Source organism: Centruroides vittatus, unplaced genomic scaffold, assembly GCF_030686945.1.
Source record: "Centruroides vittatus isolate TY-2023 unplaced genomic scaffold, ASM3068694v2 scaffold_2707, whole genome shotgun sequence".
NCBI classification, from domain to species: Eukaryota; Metazoa; Arthropoda; class Arachnida; order Scorpiones; family Buthidae; genus Centruroides; species Centruroides vittatus.
The window spans coordinates 639,147-663,087 of record NW_027122692.1 but is presented as its reverse complement, the minus strand read 5'-3'; the positions used below and the strand labels follow the sequence as shown (position 1 = coordinate 663,087).

The window sequence follows — 23,941 nt, the reverse complement described above, 5'->3', positions numbered from 1 at the left end:
TAGATTGATATACCAGACAATCTGCAAAAATACAGTTCATACAACTTTTCATGTATCAAGAAACTTTCATATACTATTACTAAAAGAATTTATGAATAGTTACAATATTACATACTATGCACTTTTGTACTCAATATTTTTCAAAGAAAGAAGTGCATTTTGTTTTTTACTAGATTGTATGAAATTTGTTTCTTCGGTGATGGCACAAAATGGTATAGATTCAGGGCTGTTGAGAAATTTTTCCCAGGCCTGGTTAAAACTTAGTGGCCCATAGTGATTTCTACCTCTATAAAATCAATGTTATTTTTACTAACAGAAAATAGTTTTTAAGACTCCTTTTTATTAATAATAATATATTTTACATATTTCATTTGTTTATAAAAAGTGTAACAGAAGGGGTCTGGCATAAAGCAATCCCTATGCAAGTTCTTGGTCCCATTTAAGTTTAAATTCTTGCTTGGGCAAGTTTTCCAGAACAGTTAAATGAGGGTGGCTTGCTTAGAAGAGACAAAATTTAAAAACCAACATTAATCTTTTATATACATATATATATATATATATAACAGTAACTAATTAAATACTATAAAATATTTTTATTCATCAGTGAGAAAAATAATAGATCAGAAATTCATTGGAAAGTGGAGAATAAAAATACGATCATTCAGGTAGATAATACCGGAAAACTAGTGCCAAATTGTTCCTATACTTTTGGTGAGTAATGCTACTTTTATGTTATCAATTAAAGTTTAATGTGAAGTGCAATTGATTGATCAGCATATTGTGATTACATTATATTTCTAGAACAGCTGTTTTCAATTTTTTTGAGACTGTAGAGCACCATTCCTATACTTTTTATTACATGGAGCATTAGCATCAATATATTCAAACATTGATAAGCAATTCCAGGTTTACTATTCTCATGAAATAATAAAGCAATAAACTAATAAATTTTATTGTATTGAATAAAATAGTATACATGGAATTGTCTGTGAATAAAGTAATATGTTGTAGTACATTGGAATAAATTTGCAATAAAAACTAAAATCTGTTTTTGTGGAACACTTGGGGCAAGTCTGCAGGATGTGGATTGAGAACCACTGTTCTAGAATAATGACAAATATTTTAGTGATGATGAAAGTTGTTATAGGACTTTGTGACAAAAATTTCCGTTGTTTATTACACCAATTTATTGATTTGTCTATGAAGTAATAAAATATTCTTAACAGTTTAATGGTAAAATACTTGACTTTATTATTATTGAGTGTACAAGAAAGTTAAATTTGAACAAATTTATTTATTTGACTGTTTAAGCATGCCATTATTATTATTAGATATAACTACAGTCAAACCTGTTTTTATGCGGAGGATTAAAAGAAATAGAAGAAAACGCATAAAAGAAAATGCATTAAAAAAAATTGCGCGAAACTTCACGAGTGGCTATAAAAAATAGTTTTCGCAACACAATTTAAAAAATATTTTTTATGCGGTGAATAGGGACTGCATAAAAAAGTCTCACGTAGAAAATAACTCGAAACCGTACGAAATAACTAGGAATTGCTTTTTTAACTCCTTGGGCCTTTTTCTGCAACACCTAATGGGGAAAAAAATCCTGTAAGAATTTTAATTTTTATATTAATTAATTATTTCCACTTAAATACGAATCTAACATTAAAAAGTTAAAAATAATCGTTAAATAATGATTTTATTTGATAAATATAGCTGCAGGAAGTGTTATTTCATTTAACAAGGCGTGAAATTTCACACCTGCAGTCTAAAGCTGGAGGGGAGCTAACTTACCGCATCTGTTCAAATATAACATAATATTTATGGTTTTTATGCTATTAAAATAAGAGGGGACCGAAATAAACATGTAGAGAAAAAAATTTTACTGAATAAAAAATGAAAAAACCTGCTGATGTCATAGAAAACAACCAATAGAGTTTTTAAAAATTTTACAGGAGTCAATTATGTTCCAATTTGATTGAAATTTTCATATACCGCACAAAAAAAAATCGCACAAAACAAATTGCACAAATAAAAATTGCACAGAAAAGACCGCACAAAAACAGGTTTGACTGTATTTACAATAATATCATTATTTTTATAAGCTATATTTGCATAAATAACTAATTTTTTATGAAATAATTCTAAACTAATTGTTAAAACTTGGTCATTGCTTGACTTTGTCATATTGTGGAAGAGTTGAGGTGGAGCCAGAAGAAAGAAGCAATTTTTGTATGTGTTAGGCACAGAAGAGGTGATCCTTGTACCTGACAGTCATGGACAGGCAAATCTTGCACTTGTCACCACGAAAGAGACTATCTTTATATGTAGCTAGAGTATTTGACACCAGGAACAATCTTAAATATGGTGCTTTTGGATAAAACTTTCGTTTGTCTATTACAAATTTAAAAATTATAAAACCGCTTTTTAATAATATAATGCATATTATATTTGAAATATAATTTTTCATACTCACGTGACAGTTTTCTATGAATTTATTAGTTTATCCATGTTACAATTTTGGAATTTTTGTGCTCTGGGCACACCTTCTCTGCGCCTGCCTTTCCATGACCCTGCTTGTACAGTTCCTGCTGACCTTGGGAGAGGTGATCTTTGTACTGGCCAGGTATGAAGAGATGATCCTTTCACTTGCCAACATAGAGAGGCGATCCAAGAACAAAATAGTTGCCATTGATTGCTTTCTTCTTGTGTTTTGTTTGTTTTTTTATGCCTGTTTTCCATTAGGTGCATTCAATGCTGTTTTTTTATTTTTCTCCCTTGAATTCTGCTTGCAGAAACAACACTACACTGCAGAGCTGTTTGCAATTCTCATGACCCTCCAATATGTACAAAGACATGACCACAGACAAATTATAATATATATATGTATATATACGCGGTACGATCTAAAAGTTCGGGGAATGCACTAATCTACGACAACAAAAGCATGTATTTGAAGTTACAGCGTATGAAACGGATTCTACTAAACCATTTTTACGTGTTTAGGTTAATTTCACCCATGTCATGTGATTAAACCGCTAGCGCTGCTGTTTCTTTCCGGAGATAGTTCACTTTGATTACGTCGCAGGACAAAGGCGAGTTTCAAGAACAACCTCCAACATTAAATTTTGTCAGCGTTTAGGTAAAACACTTACGGAGATTTTAAAATTGCTAAGAAAGGTGTATGGTGATTCTACGGTGAAAGGTCACGGTGAAGTCGAAATGTTGGAGGTTTTTCTTGAAACTCCACTTTGATTACGTCGCAGGACAAAGGTAACTATCTCCGGAAAAAAACAGCAGCGCTTGCGGTTTAATCACATGACATGGGTGAAATTAACCTGAATACGTAGAAATGGTTTGGTAGAATCCATTTCATACGCTGTAACTTCAAATACATGCTTTTGTTGTCGTAGATTACTGCATTCCCCGAACTTTTGGGTTGTACCACGTATATGGATACAGGCAGTGCACTACAGGCAATCAATAGTTTTTGGATAACAGACCATGCAACTCTCAATAGCATAAAGCATCTACTCCAACATCTCAAACTTGCAGGAAATACAATAGTCTTTTACTGGCTGCCCAGACATACAGGATTCCAAGGAAATGAAACAGCAGACAAACTTGCAAAACAAGAAAACAGGAACCAAGCAAGAATATTCAGACTACTATAAAGACCTAGGTAGCTATATCAAAAGTACATATACAACAAATGACAAGAGGACAGAGGCAAACAGCTCAACAATAAACTACACACCATAAAACTGGAGTTAATACAATGGACAACCAACTAACAGAAAAATTGGAAAGAAGAAATAGTACTTGCCTGATTGAGAATCTAACACACAAAATTAACAGATAATTATCTAATAACAAGGGATACTCAGCTGATATGCTCAATTTGCCACACACCGCTTACCATCCAACATACAGGGTGTTTCAAAAAGAATCATCTGATTTAAACAAATCGTAACTATTCATCTTTTATTCCGTTTTGGTTGAATGAGGTACTGTTAGAAAAAGGAAATTCTCGAGGTTTACATGCTTGCCGATTGGCAGCACCTGTGCGCTTCGTTCACCTGTCATTTCCGTATTTTCGAGATGGCGACTGGACAACAGAAATCCTTTTGTGTTCTATGCTTTGCGAAGTGTGGGTCCATAACAACTGTTCAGCGTGATTTTTGTTGACAATATGGTGTTGAACCAGCTATTGCCCAGAGCATTAGGCGATGGTATGAACAATTCCAAGACACGGGTTGTCTGTGTGAATGGAAATCCACTGGTTGTTCCTGTGTGTCAGACGAAGATATGGACCACATCTGGCTGAGTTTTGCACGTAGCCCATGAAAGTCCACTCACTGTGCCAGTAGAGAACTAAAATTTTCACAATGTCTGTCTGGTGTGTTTTGCAGTGACATTTGATTATGAAACTATACAGGATTCAATTAATGCATGCTTTTCAAGAGGAGACAAACACAGCCATGCCAACTTGTGAATTCATTCTCGACAAGGAGGCAGAAGATGACAATTTTGTAAGACACTTAGTGTTTACTGATGAGGCTACTTTTCATTTCAGTGGGAAGGTAAACTGCCATAATGTTAGAAAATGGGGTATAGAGCAGCCACATCAAATTGTACAGCATGAGAGAGACTTGCCCAAACTTAATGTGTTTTGTGTAGTTTCTCGGGAAAAGGTGTACAGTCCCTTTTTCTTCTTAGAGAACTCTGCTATGGAAATCACATATCTTGATATGCTTGGAAACTCTTTTCCCACAGTTAAAGACCAATTTGGATGACTTCATTTTTCAACAGGAAAGGACGTACCACCACATTGGAGCCTAGAAGTTTGAGAATTTTTGAATACACAGATTTCCCAATGATGGATCAGCCATATGGGACTTAATGATTCAGCTTTACATAACTGGCTTCCTAGGTCGCTGGACTGATTTTTTCTTGTGGGGATTTATAAAAGACTCCGTTTATGTGCATCTTCTTCCAGCTACACTGGTCGAACTGCGAAACCACATAATGGCAGCAGTGGATCCAGACATGCAAAAGTTTGGGACGAATTTCACTACCGTTTGGACATATGCTATGCATCCAAAGGTGGGCATATAGAGCACCTATGATTTAGAATATATAAAAACTTGAAGATTAGCCCTGTAATATAAAATTAATCTTAAGTGTGTATCTTCATTACTTTTTATAATATAATAATTTTAATATATATAAAATATAATATATATATAATATAAATTACTTTTTATAATATAATTATTTTAAATTGGAAAATTCTTTTTGAAACATCCTGTATATTACTAATGTGCCCTCAGTACAAAACAACCAGAGAAAATAATTTTATCTTCAACAACAAATACCTTCAGACAACCAAGCTCTGTGGAGTATACTAGACAATAACAGACAAATTCAATCTACAATAGCATATTTGAAGGCAATAAACTTATATACACTAGGACTCTAGGACATACAACAAAACAATTAACATATTAAAAGACCCAAAAGGGCATACAGCAACATAACTGGCTAGACCTGGCTAGGCTTGGTCTACCTAGGCTCTTGTGCCACAAAACCTCAAATCACCCAACCCAACCATTCCTTAAAATCCATTAGGCATGCTCAATTGTATCAGGGAGCATGGACATTATCATTTTGACTCCACTGTATATCCTGAAAATGAAGTCATGGACTCTTACCTTTTACATATAAATGGACCCTCATTACATTTTTGGATTCCTCATCGCAACTAATGGAAAATAGCAAAGTTTCATTAATTAAAATCAGCCCAACAAATTTTGAGAACAAACTCAATTATATAAGCTCATAGAAGATGTGCTAGTGACGTCGGGACATTGCCTGACAAAGTAGTGCAATTAGTGCGATATCACTTTATCACACACACACACACACTCATGCCAGGACCTCAAAAACCAATTCGTTGACCCCCATTTTTCATAATTTTTTGGATTCCTCATTGCAATGAATAGAAAATGGCAAAATTTTATCAAAATTGATCAATCAAATTTTGAGATCAAATGCAATATTGTAAGCCATATAAAAGAGGCTTGGTTAACAGTCTGCCTCAGATATGAAAAGGTCAAAGTAATTAATATGCTGTGAAGAAGTAAAATAATCTTGCATATTGGGCACAGTACAATTTTATCTTTACTATTTGAATGAGCAAACAAAAGTAGAACTTGCAAAGAATTTGGTAATGCTGTAAGCATCCATGTTTGTTGTAGTGCTGGCCCACAGCATCAGCAAGTCTAAATTGCTTTGCTGCTAAACATCTTGTGCTACCAAACATCTTGTGCTACTTTTCGCTAATTCTGATTTTATTTGATCATCTTGTATTCATAGGATAGAACTTGTTGTAGAACATTATTTTTAATTCTAAGAACAGAAAAGTTGAACTTATTTTAAAGGAATAAATATTTTATTTTATACTGTTTCATGTGTAAGCTACATTAAATTTGTATTTCGAATTTTTTCTATTCTGAAACCTGGATACAGCCATTGAAGATTGCTGAAAACATTTGTTTCTTATAACTCTATCAGGTTTTTAAACATCTGCAGTATACATCGATCTTACTGCAGCATATGATACTGTCAGGCGGCATGGCTTAATCTATAAGCTGCTCCGAGTGATACCCTGTTTAAAAATGGTTAAAATAATTGATGAGATGTTAAGCAACCGACCCTTTCAAGTTGTCATGGGAAATTCGAGAAGTAGGATAAGAAAACTAAATAATGGCCTACCTCAGGGTTCTGTCCTGGCACCACTGCTCTTTAGTCTTTACATAGCTGATCTGCCTCAAACGGAGGCAAGGAAATTTGGATATGCAGACGATTGGGTGATTGCCACGAGACATAAAGACCTTGCAATTACTGAAAAGATCCTGACAGAGGACTTATCAATCTTAGGACAATATTTTCGCCAGTGGAGACTTCAACTGAGTAAGACAAAAACTGAAGCTACATGCTTTCACCTTAATAACAAGCTGGCAAATGAAGAATTAAAGATTTATTTTGACAATAATTTACTGAAATATAATAAGAACCCGAAATATCTTGGTGTCACTCTGGATAGAACTTTATCCTTTAAAACACATCTGATGAATTTGGCTGCCAAGGTTAATACCAGAAACAACATCCTCCAAAGGTTATGTGGAACCACATGGGGTTCTTCACCGTCCACCTTACGGATCACTGCTCTTGGCTTGGTTTTCTCTGCAGCGGAATACTGTGCACCGGTATGGATAAACAGTACTCACATTAATAAACTGGATGCCCAACTAAATACTACCCTACGTATCATAACAGGTACTCTCAAATCAACTCCTGTCCATTGGTTACCTATTCTGAGCCATATCCCTCCATCTACACTCCGAAGGGATAGCACTCTGCTCAGGGAATATAGGAAAATATTATCTAATCCACAACTCCCGATTCATCAGGATATTGATGACCTCAGCATAAACCGGCTTAAATCAAGACACCCTCCCCTATTAAGAGCTAAATCCCTGCATTCCAATAATTTCAACCTCACTGAATCTTGGAAAAGGCTCTGGGCTGATGTCTCTCCGGTGGACAGCTGACAACTTCCTTGTATCACAAAGCGACCACCTGGATTTGAGTTATCCAGAAATCTTTGGAGTGTGTTAAATCGGATTCGGACCAAACATGGGTTGTGCAGGGACAGTCTTTTTAGGTGGGGAAAAGTTGCATCCCCGCAGTGTGATTGTGGTGCTGAAAGACAGACTATACACCATATCTTGGAAGATTGTTCAGTAAGATCTTTTCCGGGACAACTGAGTGACTTCCTGATTGTGACTGAAAGTGCTTTAAACTATATTTCTAACTTAGATTTACATTTATGATTTGTGTTCTTTCATTTATGATTTGTTCTTTTTTGAATTAGATGTGTAGCCATACGCTAAATAAATAAATCAGGTTTTTAAAGGTTTTTGTTTTAGACTGTACAGCTTCCAAATGAATACTACAGCAGGATATAATTCTATATATTCATTTGTACTTTGTCAATTTGCCATTGGGTGGGGTATAACATTATTTGACACTAAATGGAAAATAATCTACACATTTTATTATTTATTTTATGAATATTGATTCGTATGTTTATTGGATTAAATTTGATACAATCCACGTACCTAAAACCAGCTTTAACATTTCGATTTTGTTTTTTTGAAAATATTGTTCTTGTTCTGCATTTTGTTAAAGTTGTAAAGTAGAATTAATTTAAAATATTGCTGTTAACATAATGAGAATGGGATTTGCACGAAGTATGAGGAATTCAGTGCAAGCCAACATGATGCTGTGAGTTGACTGGTTGTGAATGCTTTGCCGTGTTGTGAGTAATACTTCTATCTTGAATATTTGTTTACTATGGACTCAAGAGCTAACATTTGAAACTTTACATAACTAAATAAATAATAAGCCACAAAAAACTCTTACTTTAAAGTTCAAAATTTGATTACTTCTGTAGCTTTTTTTTAAAAGAGCTGTAAGCTAATGTAGTCTCTTGAGATGAGTAACTTTTAAAGATTTGGATTTACTTTCTAAGCATGCTTGAAATTCTTGAAGTCTTTTCTAGGATTACTTCTTGCTTATAACAATTTTTTTTGTTATATAAAGACAATGCAGGCTACCATTTTACTAAGAAGTTTGTAAACAAACCTTTGTAGAGACAAGCGATTAAGGATATTTTTGCATATATATTGCCTTAACTTTTGATAACATATCTTCTTTATAACTTTCTACTATAAAACCTCTATATTCTGTACTATAAGGCATAGCCAGTTATCATAACACTTGAGTTAAATTAATAATAATGCGGTAATATTACAGTCAAGCACCATCAATTTGTGGTGTCACCAAACTCCTTGCAGATATCTATTTTGTTTCATAACCAGCATAATTATAATGAGTACTGTTTCTAAATAATTATGAATAAGTATACAGATGTTGATGAATCCAACAAATGATACAAATTAACATTACATTAAAAACCGAGAGATTGTTTTGAACATAATGAAAGGTGAGTTCAACATTGAGTTTAGTATTAAAGTATAAAAAACTTAGAAAATGCATTAAGTTTCACACAGAGAAATGCATGTAGAAAAATGAAATTTATTTAAAGGTTATAAATTTTAAGTTACATTCTAAGATTTTTAAATTAATAAAGTTAATAAAAGAAATTGTTCTACAGATCGAGTGTTTAATGTAAATGAAAGCAATGTCTGCATTTATGAAGAGATATGTCTTCCCATTGTTAATTCTGTTATGGAAGGAATTAATGGTGAGTCATAAGAATTAATGATTTGGAAACATTTTTATATAATTTAATTATCTCTTGCACTTTCCAGGAACAATTTTTGCTTATGGGCAGACATCTTCCGGAAAAACTTACACAATGGTCGGAACCAGAGATAATCCGGGCATAATATTTTTCACAATAAATTCGATATTTGATACTATTGAAAATGTAAGTTTAAGGTTTATTATAGCACAGTAAATTTTATTTGTTAATAACAATTATAAAAATTTTTTTTTATAGATGCCTGATAGAGAATTTTTACTAAGGATTTCATATATGGAAATTTATAATGAAGCCATATCAGATTTACTTTCAGAGAATACAAATCAGAATTTGAGAATCTATGAAAATCTGGTATTAATTTATTTTTATCTCTGTTTAAATTAGTCTTTTTTAAATAAGTTTGCATCTGTGGTAAACAAAATCACATTATCTTGCCTTGATGTACTAAAGTGCGACTGATTTCTCTGCACAATACTATGACTGATCATAGTGAAATCTATTTTTTAATTTTTAATTCTTAAATAATTTGACTGATTCAAGAAAAAAATACATAAATGCATTACACTGCATTTTTATTAATACAGTGGGTGATCGGTTAATGAAGAAATTGGATAACGAACAGTTTCGCAGAAGATTTTTATGTTTGCACAGTGAACACTTCGCAGAACAAACATGAGAAGAAGCGACATAAAATAATGAATACCAATTAGTCTTCCCTTGTCTTCAGGCAACAATTCGAAACGTTTTGGAGCGCAGGAGACATCGACATTGACGCTCAACCTGGTATATACTGATTGGATAGTATTCCTCTGGACTTTGAAACTCTTCCTTGTAATTCCAGCCTTTTATTTTTCTGACAGAAACAATTCTTTTATAGCATTTGTGAGACTGTCGGGCGGGCACTCATTAAGTATTATGTGGGTTTTTATTTCCGAAAGGTGAGAGTATAATAGCAAAGGTATAGAGTGTGCAGAAGATATCTGATGTTGCTGGGCAGTATGGCTTGAACAGTTTTACAGTAGGCTGCAGTTCAATCTTATTTAAGAAAGATACGGTATAATCAAGAAGACTCAAACAGATTACGTAGTAACAAAAATTACATCTGTGAAATAAAGAACATTGAAGAGCTCACAATGGAACCTGAAACTGATCTGAAGACAGAAGAACACCAAGAAACTCGGTGAAATATGTTTTCTTCTGAAAAAGAGAATTTGTGCCGGTATCTGCTCTTAATCATCTTTTGAAGAAGTGGGAGGATGTTAGAACAATGGTCTTAGAATGGCATCCAAACCAAGTTGAGGTTAATAGGCTTGGGGATCTGTACAATTACAATGCTATTAATTACTTCTGGAAAATCCTGAAGAGGGAAAAGCAATCAACATTAGACATATTCTTTAACCCTCACAAACAGAAAAAACATGACTAATAAAAATGCAAGACTGTATATATATGTATTTTTATTATTACATATAAATAAATGTAGTAAGAAAGTATATATTTTTTATTTTTTGGGGTCTCCAGAACGAATTAATCAAATTCCCATAAAAACCTATGGTAAATCATTAATTGGTTAACGAACAATTCGGATAGCGAACAAAGTCTTGGAACAGATTATGTTCGTTAACCGATCACCCACTGTAGTTATAAAAACTTCTATATAAAACATCTTTTCATAATTAAGGATAATTTGAATTAATAATATGCCTGATTTCAGTTACTCTTTTTATTTAAGTCTTAAAATTAATGGTTGCTTTATTTTTCTATAACATTGATACTGTCAAAGAAGATTAAGAAAACTTTCTGCACACTTCGACATTTTTAGTATCATGTTCTAACTTGCCAATAATTTCTACTTTTTCATAAACTGGGAGACATTTTCTTTTCATCATAGACATCTTTCTGGAGAAGGGTTTGTTTCTAACTATAGTATATGATAATTTTACAGTTGTAGTGATGATTAGGTAAATTAGCAGACAAGGCTGGAAGCTAGTCAACAAAGAGAGGGACATCTGTAAAGAAAGTTAAGTGATAAATAGGCCTGTAATCCATGCAAGTCATAAAACTAATTATCCAATAATCATAAAACTAAGTAACCCTTTCAGTTTTATCTCTTCCAAGAATTTGGTACTGCATTTCTTACTACTTGAACAATTAAGAATGTTTATATGTTTGCATAGCTGCCGAAAATTTGCTTGGTATATTAGTGAAGTATGCTCATTATAACTGTGAGAAAATGTATGGAAACATGCATAAATTAAAATTGTTATGGCGTTTTTCTCGTTATATCCATGTTTGTTATAACCAAGTTTGACTGTATATAACTTTATTTTTACACTGATATAAAATTAACAAAATATATAATTTTTAGGATGGTCAATTGTGTGTACAAGAATTAAAAGAAGTGACAGTTACAAATTATGATCAGATTTTTCAAATATGGAGACAGGGTGAAAGTAAGAATGTTTAAATATTTTAAATTTATCAAAGAAGAATAAACTAATTTAAACTCTTCAGAGTATAAAAAAATAATATTACTATATTTCTTTGTTATAGAAAACCGACATATAGATGCAACCTGTATGAATGATAAAAGCTCAAGATCTCACACTATTTTCAGAATGGTAAGCATCTGTTGTATTAAAAATATTATTAATTTATTAACTCTCATCCAAGCGTGTCAATTTTTGTGATGTTACTTGGATGCTTTATGTATCTGTTGGATACATAAAGCAAATTAATGCAATTTTTATATTTTTACTGATGTGTAAGCAATTATATCTTTGATTTTTACATTTTTTTCTACTAACAGTATAAAATACTTATGGGGTTTAAGAAATGAGATTTTTATTTATATTTTTTGTAATTTGATCTGTAAATGCAAAAAACTTGTCAAATATCATCTCTCTAGAAATAATTTCAACATTTACTTATTGACATCAGATTTGTTAAATTTTACAAGATTATACAGGTAGCCTTCGGTTTACGCCTCAGTTCCATTCCTACAAAAGCTGGCACAAATCAAATTGGCGTAAAATGAACCCATATTTACAGTGAGGTATAGGGTTAGGTTCTACATAAGTGAAAAATAAGCAAATAATTTTGTTTATTGATACAATATAATACAAAATACATATATTATAAATTTAATTTTTAAAATGTATTTTATGATATGTTTTTATTAAAAATCTTAAGAAAAACAAATGATATTTCAAAGTTTCGGATCTCTTACATGTTTTGGGAAAAAGTATCCATCTTTAATTGTTTAGATTTTACAGTTTCACTTATCTAAACGCCTTTTACCGGTGCATGTATCATCACTCAAAACCAATTAGTTACAAACGTTTTCAAACCTTAACAGTTCTTCTTCAGGTAACAATCCCCTAACGGAATGCATTTCGATTCTAAGTTGTAAAGAAATACGATCCAGAACATTGTCCTGTCCCGATGACATCAATACGGACTTGCGCACTACACTTGTCGTGTGCAAGTAACACTAATTTATCGTTTTATCTAGTAGGGCCTCAGGACATCATTGAGACGGGACAATGTTCCGGATCGTATTTCTTCACAACTTAGAATTGAAGTGCATTCCGTTAGGGGATCGTTACCTGAAGAAGAACCGTTAAGGTTCGAAAACGTTTGTAACTAATTGGTTCAGAGTGATGATACGCGCACCGGTAAAAGGCTTTTAGATACAAGAAACTGTACTGTTCTCCAGTGTAGATATTCTAACATCTTTCGAGTGTTTAGATTTTCTTTTCTTTCATTAAGAATTTCAGAATATGGTCGAATGGATGTGATGATGCTCCTTTTTACATTTGCACTTCGCTCCCAATTATTGTCTAACTCACAAAGTTCATCTGTCAACCTTTCCATAGTTGAAAGGATATGCTAATCGATGTAGAGCTACAGATGAGCGGAGACACTGATTGGTTGGCCGCCGTAGCGCATATATAAGGTCAGTTTGAGCGGGAAAATTGAAGGTGGCTAAGGAGAGATAGATATCGTCTGACTGACAAGAAGTAGATAGCCTCTGGCTAATAAAAATGTATCATCTGGCCAAAGAGTAGTAGATTTGTCTCACCAATGATAGTTCGTGATTGCCGGAAGTGCTACTGCGTTGTAAGGTGTTTTCCTGAATGAACTGATACGGGATACATTCATTGGCGCTATGCATTCGGACATCATTTATTGGACTACTAAGTTTAATAACTTGACTCGTGGGTACCTGAACGTTTAGTATTTTAATATTAATTTAATGCAAATGTATACATGCCCAATAATATTAAACAGAAAAAATAAATATATTCAATAAAAATCTTTGTTTTAACGAATGTACAATGTCGCGGCTCGGTAAATACATCAACACTGAAACGAAAATCAGTCTAACATGGGGAAAATCAGGGAATTACATTGTGAAATAGCAAATTGCACAGCGGCGTTATTGCGAATAAGCGTAAATTGAACCGGCGTAAACCGAGGGCTATCTGTATTATTTTTCAACTTCAGGGTAGTAAACTTTGTTTATTTTCTCCCTAGAAAGTACAGTAGAGCGTCGATAAGTGGAACCAATTGGGGACTGGGGTCCTTCCAGTTAATGATTTGTTCCAGTTTCCGACTTTGTACGAAAAAATACATTAACCTGTCCGATGTTCAAATTTTTCTCCGTTGCGTATCGCTTCCTGTTGAATTTTTCTCCGTTGCGTGTCGCTTCGTGTTGAATTTTCGTCGATTTTAAGCCTAACGAAAATTTTTATAATAATCATCGAGGCTATCGTATCGTTAAAAATTATTTCTGCATTTTGTACAAACAAAATAAATATATTAAAGAATATAAAAAACATGAAAATTGTACTTTAGAAGTAAATTTAGTATCAAAAACATTCGATTCAGCACGACACAGTCCGACTGAAAATCGTTCCACTTTCCGGCCATTCCACTTACCGACGTTCCACTTATCGACGCTCTACTGTAATAGACTCTGCAGTCTCCCACTGTGAATGACAACAAACTGCTAATTGTTTTATTACTTCTTTTCAAAAACTCCATTCTTTGTCAGTAGTGGGTTGAATGACTAACAAATTGTTTTCTTGCACTCTGGAATGTTTTCTTTTAAATTTAACAACTAGTATTTCCAGTAATGAAGTCTATAATTTTATTTTTAATAATTAAAAATGTATTGATAAAATTACCAAATAAATGTTTGGGTCACAGTTACTAAATGTTATTGCCACATAATAAATATACATTTTAATTGTTGCAAAATTGAAAGTATTAAATTTCTTATCATGCTCTGATTGCGAGACAGTAGGCAATAACACAAAAGCGAGAAAATCGCATTGTCAAAAAACCTGCAATAAATTATTTGAGATGTATTGGAATTGGTCCTGTCATTGAAACCAGGAGAAAAAGATAGAATATGTAGTATTGTGGTAAAGGTTAAATATTCTACATTGTTTTTTATTGAATTGCGATTGTTGCACATAACAATCACGAGAGTACAGCACTCTCGCTGCAAGAGAATTTACTGCAGGTGGTAGTAAGGTACTGTTTTTTGTAAAATTTCTCAAAAAAAAAAGTCATAAACTTGAAAACCACTGTTGGAATCACTTCAAAACATATCAATTGAGGAATACTACAAAGCTTGCAGTTCAACTGTTATTTATTTTTGATAAATTTCATTTAAAAAAGCCATGTATCTGCTGGATACATATGCAACAAAGTAAGAGTTAAAGTTTAATTCATAAATAATAATTTTTATCATCATATTTACAAAATTAAGCATTGGAAAATAATATCGGTATTTCTGTTTTATGCAAGATTGTCTGTTGTTGTTATAATAAAATCTTGTTGAGTTTACGTTTCATGGGTAAAAAATATTGACTTAAAGTTAACAAATTTCTCAAATTTTATTGTGGCCATAAATTTCCTGTTATCAAGCCATTTCTCAAGAATCTGTTCATAGAATGATTACAAAATTGTATGTAGTTTATGGCACTTTTGACTGTATTGTCAACATGCCTCTTGTCCCAATCAGAATGCCAGTAACATACTGTATCAGTAAAAGATGTTGATGTATAGTTGTAATGGAGGGGTCTGTGTTTGGCAAGGAGCAGGAGTGTTTATCTTAATTGTCTGTATTCATATGGAATATTAGAGAAAATAAAGACACAGTTCTGCATATCAAAGGGCAGAGGATACATGGAAAATAGATTAAAAAAAAAATGACAATTTTGACTCAATGAGACCTTATTATACGGAAAACCCTATATGCTGAGCCCATAACCCATAGATAGCTTGAATTAGCATGATTCAGCTTAACATTTTGTTGTACTACATTTTATTCTCTTTCTACAACAGTAATCAACTCCCATGCTTTTAGTTTACAAATATCATTAACGTTTGAAATTGTATTCGAATAATCTGATGTACACAAAAATAATTTTCAGATCATCGAAAGTAGGAGGAGAGGTGACAATTTGGATGATGCCGTGAAAGTATCTCATTTGGTAAGTTAGATTTTAATTAAAATTCTGAATTAATACAGTTAATGGAGTGTATAAATTAAAAAACAATTTTTTTTAATAGAATCTTGTAGATTTAGCAGGATCTGAGAGATCTGGGCAAACTGGTGCTACTGGAGAAAGATTTAAAGAAGGTGTTCACATCAATAAATCGCTTCTCATGCTGGGTAATATCATTAGTCGTCTCAGCGAAGGAGGAGAAGGGTAAGTTGTGGTTTAAAATTTATTATTAGTTTTTAATTATTATCTTTAAATCATTCAATATATTATTATTTATAATTTTCAGGCAATTTGTAAACTTCAGAGATTCAAAATTAACTAGAATATTACAGAATTCACTTGGAGGCAATACGAGAACAGCAATCATTTGTACAGTTACTCCGGCTTCCTTACAGCAAACACAGTCAACACTTTTAGTAACTATTTACATTTTAAATTAATTTATCTTAAATATTTTATTATCTTTCTAAATAATTAATTAATTTTCAGGTTAATAAACTAAAATTTTTATTAGTTATTTATCTAACATATTGTAAACAGCTGGGAAAATTCACAGCATGTTTTTAGGAGAATTGTGATGAATAAAAAGTTGTTTAAAATTTTTGAAAGGTAATTTTTTTAATGGCTCCTCTTGCCCTGCGGGCTTATTTTCCATGGACGATAGAGTGACGGCACTGTGCACGAGGCCTGACGTACTTGAGATAGGCCACCGACAAAAGATTCCAGGGGTTTTTTTGACTGCCTGGATTTGATCCTGGGTGCTCCAAACTCTAACACCTTAACCACCTTGCCCATCTCTATTAAATCTTAAATATTATATACAGTGTTTAAAGAATCTTATATCTACTTTGATACATTCTTTTGTTGCTTCTTCGTTGATTGATGTATTGGTTTCAAAAATTTCATCTGTGTTAAGGGTAACTTTTACTTTTTTTATTTTTGTTTTTTGGAGCACTATTGTTATTGACTTTATGCCAATAAACTAAATTTTTCATGTGAATTTAACCTTTGTTAAAACCTTGCCTATTACTTGACAGTAGTTATTTCTTAGGAACAGGTGTATTAGGTATATCAGGTCTTTTTGTTTATCTTGACTACTACAGACATGGTACCAACTTTACTCAACTTTTCTGAAACGTGTGCTATATTGTGATGGTGATTAAAAATGTTTCAAATATATTACATTTTTAAAATTGTTTATTCAGTTATAAAAATATTTGGTACTTCAATTAAACAACCTTACAAATTTTATTTTTATGGAAGAGGTTTCTTTGTAAATTAGATTATTAATGAATTTGTTTAGAATTGAAGCTAAATACTGATTTTTCAGCGATAACTTTTAGATATTTAAATGAGTAAATAATCAAACGGATAGGATTAAGATTGTGTATTTTCTTTCTTTTATCATTCAGGTCTTTGGCAGTAAGAACAGCTTTGTTAGTCAACGATTATAGTAAAAACTTGATAAGCACAACAGAGATGACAGAAATTAGCAATTATGTAAATATCCAAACAAACTTTCATTTCAACCCTATACAATGGAAATCTAGATTATTTTTTGAGCCAGCTTTTTAAAATTATTTACCACTATGGATGAAGTAGATTTGAGCATTATCAGACTCTACAATTTATTACAAGTAACACAAGTCTCGTTCCCTGTTTCCCATTCATGCTGGCAAATTCACATTAGACTTGACAGATATAATGGGCCGTCAAGCCCAATCATAAACATGTGATGACTATAGATTGGACTGTAATTGATATGATTATGGTCATCCATACACTCTTAATATGCCAGTAACATTCATTAATTAACTAATCAATGAATTTAAATTATTGTAACTTTTGAATTTGATTACTTGCTATTTCCTGAAGACTGAAAAGAGATTTAATTTTTAGTAATTATTTCAAAAATGGATTGAAAATACTTTATGACTGCATTTTGTGTTATTCATTTACTAGCAAATATTGAAAATAGATGTAATTCTGATTTAAAAAATGTATTATTTTACTGGTTTATAGTTACTTGCAGTTTATATGCTGACAATATTTATCTTACCTTTGACATACCTTCTTATTTTTTAAAGTTTGCAAATAGAGCAAAGTGTATCAGAAATGATCCAGTGGTTAATGAGGTATTAACTGATGCTGCTATGCTCAAAAGATGTAAGAAACAAATCAAACAGTTAAATGATGAATTAGAGGTAATTAGAATAATTTGTTTTTGTATAAATAATAATTTATTATTATATCTGATATAGTATTAATTAATAATAATTTATCTTGAAAATTTATTTTCAAAAGAAAATAAAAAATAGCGCTCAGTCAGAAAAAGTATCTGCGATGGAGAAAGAATTAGAAGAGAAAAATAAACAATTGCTTGAACTGGAGCAGACAATTAAATCACTCACTGAAAATGTTGTCGTTTCTAAACAAGTTCCTGGGAATCAGCATCAGGTGTGTATTTTATTTCTTTTTAAATTTTTTCCTTAGATTTTGAACATCTAATAATTAAATATTTATCAATACAAATCTTTACTAAAAAATTGTATTGTATATACATTCCGTAGAGCAGCATTCTTCAGAGCATTGATACTCCACAAAGACACGAGTGTTCTTGTAAACCATTGTGTTGTCAACCACTATTCAATAAAAAGTTATTCTAAAATTTATTTGTGTTTTGAATTTATATTGGGTTTAGTAAGATGTTTATATTTATTTATGTGCTTTTTATTAATGTAGACATTTCTACTTACATACATACGTATGCACATATATTTATAAACATTTATAGAGCACCAATACATGTGTGTATTGCTGAAGAAACACCAAAAGTTCTCTGCCATTCTCAAAAGATTGAAAAACACTGCCTTAGATGAAATCATCTAAGGAATATGGCTATTTATATTATTAACTTTGATTTGCTTTATATCCATTTAAATTTAGAAAGTTCTTAATAAAGCACAAAAACAAAAATTGTCAGAGAAATTGTGAATCTATTAGTAAATTCAGTTTAAAAAGCTGCTGTTCTATTAGTTTGAGCACCTAAACTCATTCTTATAGTTTAAAATAGACTCTGTTTTTCCATTTTGTGTGATTTATAAATAAGCTGTTTTTGATTTTAATGTATAAAATCAAATGATTCATAACTTATTTAGGTGATGAACATAGTAATTTAGAATTTTATAAATTAGAAATTAAATAATTCTGATGAGTAAAATCAAATAAAATTAATACTTTATTACTCTTCTTTCAGCGGAAACCTCGAAGAGAGACATGGTGTGCTCCCATGCAATTCAACGAGCTGTCGTTGGGTAGTACATTGTCCTTCTGTTCAGACCTCTCAGTCACAAAAGAAGAACCATTGATACTTCCCACATTTCCCAGACAAAATAATTCTTTACCTAACAATGATACTTTGATAAATTTTAAAGGTAAATAATCATTTCAATTTTATTTAATATTCAGGAAAAAAATAATTTAAATTTTCAAGTCAAATCTTGCAAATTCTACCATCATTACCGCTATAAAAATTTTTTTAGAGTACAAAAAAAATTATTCTATATCGATATTTTAACCTTTTAAATAAGTTAAAAAATAAGTCATTGAAACAAAAGTATATGTATTTAACAGAATTTGATAAAATATTTTATTGTATGTAAATTAATACATTACAAAATTTGATATTTGAATTTGGAATGTTCTGTAACCGTGACTATATTAATAAATTTTCTTTATAATAGTAACAGTATTATAAAGAAATAATATTATTACTTCAAAAAATTACATACCCAGAACCTTTTAAGGTGTGATCACATATAAATATTGATAAACGAATGTTTATCGATATTTATACGGATATCACAAGGATATACATAGGCTAATACAACATTGGCACTGTACATATTCAGAAAATGCACGGGAATCGGACCAGCTCGAGGACAGCCAACCTGAAGATATACAATGAATCTTTGTCACATACAACCAGTACTTAAGATCTCTATATGCTAAAGTTGCCAGCAAATGCCAGCTATGTCTCGCTTTTAGGAGGTGTCCTACTATTTTCAACATCTTATGTAATGGGAAGGACCTTTCTAACCCCAGCAGATGCCCCAGAATCTATAGTGTTCCTTTAAGGGATAACGGGTGCAATAGGGACCTGATATATACCGTATTTTACGGACTATAAGACACACTTTTTTCTTTGAAAAATTGCCTCCAAAATTCAGGTGCGTCTTATAGGTATTTTTTTAAAAAAATTGCTTAAAAATTAAAGTGCGTCTTATAGTCCGTAAAATACGGTATATAGGCTCCATTAAACGATTTTTGGGCGTCAGGATACAAGAGCATCTGGCGGATATCCGTCACGGGAGAACTTTTACGGCCCTTGCTACTTACATAACCAATTCGGATATAGTAGGGGGCTTCACCCAGGCACATCTCCTCCACAATTTGCCTCCCATTGATTGAACATCTTAAATGGTTGGAGGCTATGCACACATTTAAATCCTCCAACACCAGCACATACATAAATTTTAAAGAGGAGATGGTTTTGTCATTGGCCTGGCAAGAGTTAATTCACAACATGCTCTAGTCACCCATTATACATGGATGGGTTGATGCATTCTGTCGTGCATGCGCGACATGGTTTTTCATAAATCTGTTCGAACTGAAAATTTAAATGACGTGCGTAATGAACTGAGATTCAACGGATATCGAACATCCATATAGAAACTGATTGGAACCTGAAGCAGAGCCCAGAAGACGTTCGTTTATCGATATTTATACGTGATCACACCTTAAAAGGTTCTGGGTACGTAATTTTTTGAAGTAATTCTGGTGTGATGAGTAGTGAGTTATTCAATATTATTACATTAATAATTTGAAAAGTTTACCATTAACTCTTTTATTATTATTTATTTTGACAAGAGACCAAAATTATAGAAAGAGATACATCTCAGATATTTATATATGTAAATAAACTTATTATTATGATAACACTACAATGAATAAATTTTTTATACTTCTGTTATTAAAATAAGTGATTCCTGTAGAAAAATCTTTGATTTCAAAAATTTCCTTCAAATTTTTCTATAACACATCTTTTATAAGGATAAACATACAGAAGAGTATATCTATATAGCATGTGTATCTGTGAAAATTATTCTACTGTTTTATTTCTTTATTTACACTGTTTTAGACATTGGCAGATATATCAGGATGGAAATCTGGACCATCTTTTGATCCCTCAGGATATTAAATGCATTGCACCTGAGTTGGCTGTTCTATAAGCTGACCTGTGAACTGTGCAATAACTGCTAAACAGCTCAAACATTAAACGCATACAAACATTTTAAAGATGTACAGTACATAAACTTACGTTTAAAAATGTTGTTTGGATATTGATTTTCTTTTATACTCCTGCTTACTCTCTCACAAGCAGTGGTTTTCTAGCATAAATAGATCCATGTGACCTTGATATCTCTCTTCCATGAAATGTCTTAGTGAAACCTTTTACCACATGTTTTGCTAACATCTCTAATATTTTTGGAAAAAAGTTTATTTTATTTGAACATCTTCTATTGGACAGATCTAAACAAACTATTCCAAAACCTAGCAACAAAGCTCAATCCGGTTTAAAGTGCTTTAAACATTACGTTCGGTTTAGGAACACGTGGTATCGATTTCAAGTTTTGGCTACTCGCTTTACTCCACTGAAAGTGCTTCCTGTGGTATTAATTCCTAATATTGGTGGCGTTACATCATCTACTTTACATTGGTAAATGTACAAATACCTGATGTAATTAAGACTAGTATTTGAAAATTGTGATATGATGTGACATAATACATTTCTTGCTAATTTTCAAAATGTAGGTATTGGAATTGACAAGAACCCGCTTTTATATCTTTGAGGTAAAAATTTAACATAATTTTCACCTCTCAAGACGGATTAATTATTAGGAATATCTAAAAAAAATCTTTTAAAAAATCAGTTTACTACTACTAAGTGTTAAAATTATTCATAATTTTCCACCAGTGTATACCTTTTTTAGTTGTCTGATGATTTCTATTTTGTTTGTTTCTGAATGTAACAAAATACTTGTATTTGCATTTTTTTTTTCATTCCTTTGTTAGTTTTCCCACTTTAATTTTCTTTTTGACTGATCATAGTTTATAAATTGCATAAATGCTGGTGTCATGTTTTGTGGAAGTTGATGTTTCATATTGATAGATAGTAGTGCTGGAAGTTCGATTTAGAGACAAGGTGTGTTGCCTGAAAGTGAGATCGGCCTGTTGATTCTATTCATCATCTTTTCTGAATGAATGATGACTAAAAAGCAACTTTAGAATAACTCATGAGCAATTAATTAGCTACATTTTAGAGGATGATAGATTACTAGACATTTCAGATTATTGGGTTCCAAATTGATAAAGGGTGCGTTCACTTCTAAGATAATTTTACTGTCACCACGCTCGGCCTGTATACTTTCGTCCGAGCGCCATGCTCGTTGGCGTTTCCTTTAGAGCTATGTGACGTCATGTTTAGCGAAATTGGTAAGCTCGCAGTGCTAGCTAGCTTGTTGTTGAGCTTTGCGCTAATTCAGTATGGCTGCTCCTGTGAAAAAAAATTACTTTCTGTACAAAGTAATGAAAATGGAATTAGTTTTGGAAAAATAAATGGCAAAAAGTAATTTTATTGGTAAATTTCAATTATTTGTTGTGTAAAATGTTTACAATGATCTTTCTTCATTGTGAGGTTCAATAGCTTTAGATGACGTTTTTCATAAACGGAGATTTAATGTGAGAAAAATTAATTTCCATTCATTGTTTATGATTAAAAGTGAAGTTTACATTACATGCGTTTGGAATCTTCAGAAGTGTTATGTTCAGAGCATTAAATAAATTGTAAAGAAATGAACAGCATTAATAATAATCCAAAATTACATAAGTTTGTATACTTGAACGAATTTTCACTTACATATGGGAATGACTTCTCAAGAAATTGTATCATTTGAATACCATTTTCTCATTACAAACTAAACTTATATGATGACAGTAATACTTATTGCTATTGAAATAAGCTGCTGCTTCTTCAGTTGATGTCTTAATAGCCATATGCTTTTCATCAATAGAACCTCTAATTCCAAGAAAACCAGATTGGTTATAAAAAATTCCATTATTCTTATATCATTCTGCTTTGTGATAGCCAAGAGAATTATTTTTCATTTTAATTTAACATAAACTTGTAAGAGAGAATTAAAAACCTTATTTAAAATATTCCATGCAGTTCATCTAACACATTAAAATGATCGCCAATACCCTTAGAGTAAAGAAAGAAAAAAAAAAGTTTTGTATAGAATATCAATTATTTGTTAATTTTGAACTCAGTTTAGTTACACCATAAAAGAACATCACATCAATTCACTGGGTAAAAAATTGCATTAAATATGTATTATATATATGTATAATCTGCTATTTTTTTTATATTCTGCATCTAATTTCATATATTACTTCGTATAAACAAACCTGAATGATTCTTGATTTGCCAATGTCCTACAGGCAGCATAAAATCTGCTTTTGAGGAGACACAAGGCGTCTTCCCAGAGGAAGTAATTTTTCTGTGTCTAAAATTCGGCTTATTTTTTAAAGGCGACTCAAAACATTCTCTTTTAAGTCTAAGGTGATGTTTAAAATTGGTTGGATTATAAAAAGGTACAGTCTCTTCAATAAAAGTTTTTCTTTTTTATTTGACCTTACTTTTCTTTTTTCTTTTGTCTTTTCTACAATTATATCTACAATAAGATCACCCTTGTCCGATTCAGAATCAAATAGTTTTATCTGTAACATAACATTTAAAATAGCAGCTTTGACAATATTATTTGCAAAAAACTGCCATATTTCTTGTTAGCTTTGCATTTACTTTCAAACTGGACAGGTAAGCACGAATACACATGCTAATGACGACACTTCCGGTGTTCAGAAGTAGCACTATTAGCTCGGAAGTAAACACTCCCAAACTTCTACTATATTTAGAATTATTGATATCAAATTAATAAAG

At 31.8% G+C, this 23,941-nt stretch overlaps 1 protein-coding gene across 1 annotated transcript in view; it reads left to right on the top strand.

Annotated features, from left to right (window-relative positions):
- Nucleotides 1–23,941, top strand: part of LOC136987790 (centromere-associated protein E-like) — a 43,391-nt gene that overhangs the window by 9,160 nt on the left and 10,290 nt on the right. Inside the window, exons 3-14 of the mRNA XM_067285553.1 lie at nt 605–711; nt 9,248–9,337; nt 9,405–9,523; nt 9,596–9,709; nt 11,727–11,811; nt 11,912–11,979; nt 15,808–15,867; nt 15,947–16,086; nt 16,169–16,298; nt 17,970–18,086; nt 18,187–18,339; nt 19,139–19,316. Coding sequence (XP_067141654.1) covers nt 605–711; nt 9,248–9,337; nt 9,405–9,523; nt 9,596–9,709; nt 11,727–11,811; nt 11,912–11,979; nt 15,808–15,867; nt 15,947–16,086; nt 16,169–16,298; nt 17,970–18,086; nt 18,187–18,339; nt 19,139–19,316 — 1,361 coding nt within the window. The remainder of the gene's footprint in view (nt 1–604; nt 712–9,247; nt 9,338–9,404; nt 9,524–9,595; nt 9,710–11,726; nt 11,812–11,911; nt 11,980–15,807; nt 15,868–15,946; nt 16,087–16,168; nt 16,299–17,969; nt 18,087–18,186; nt 18,340–19,138; nt 19,317–23,941) is intronic.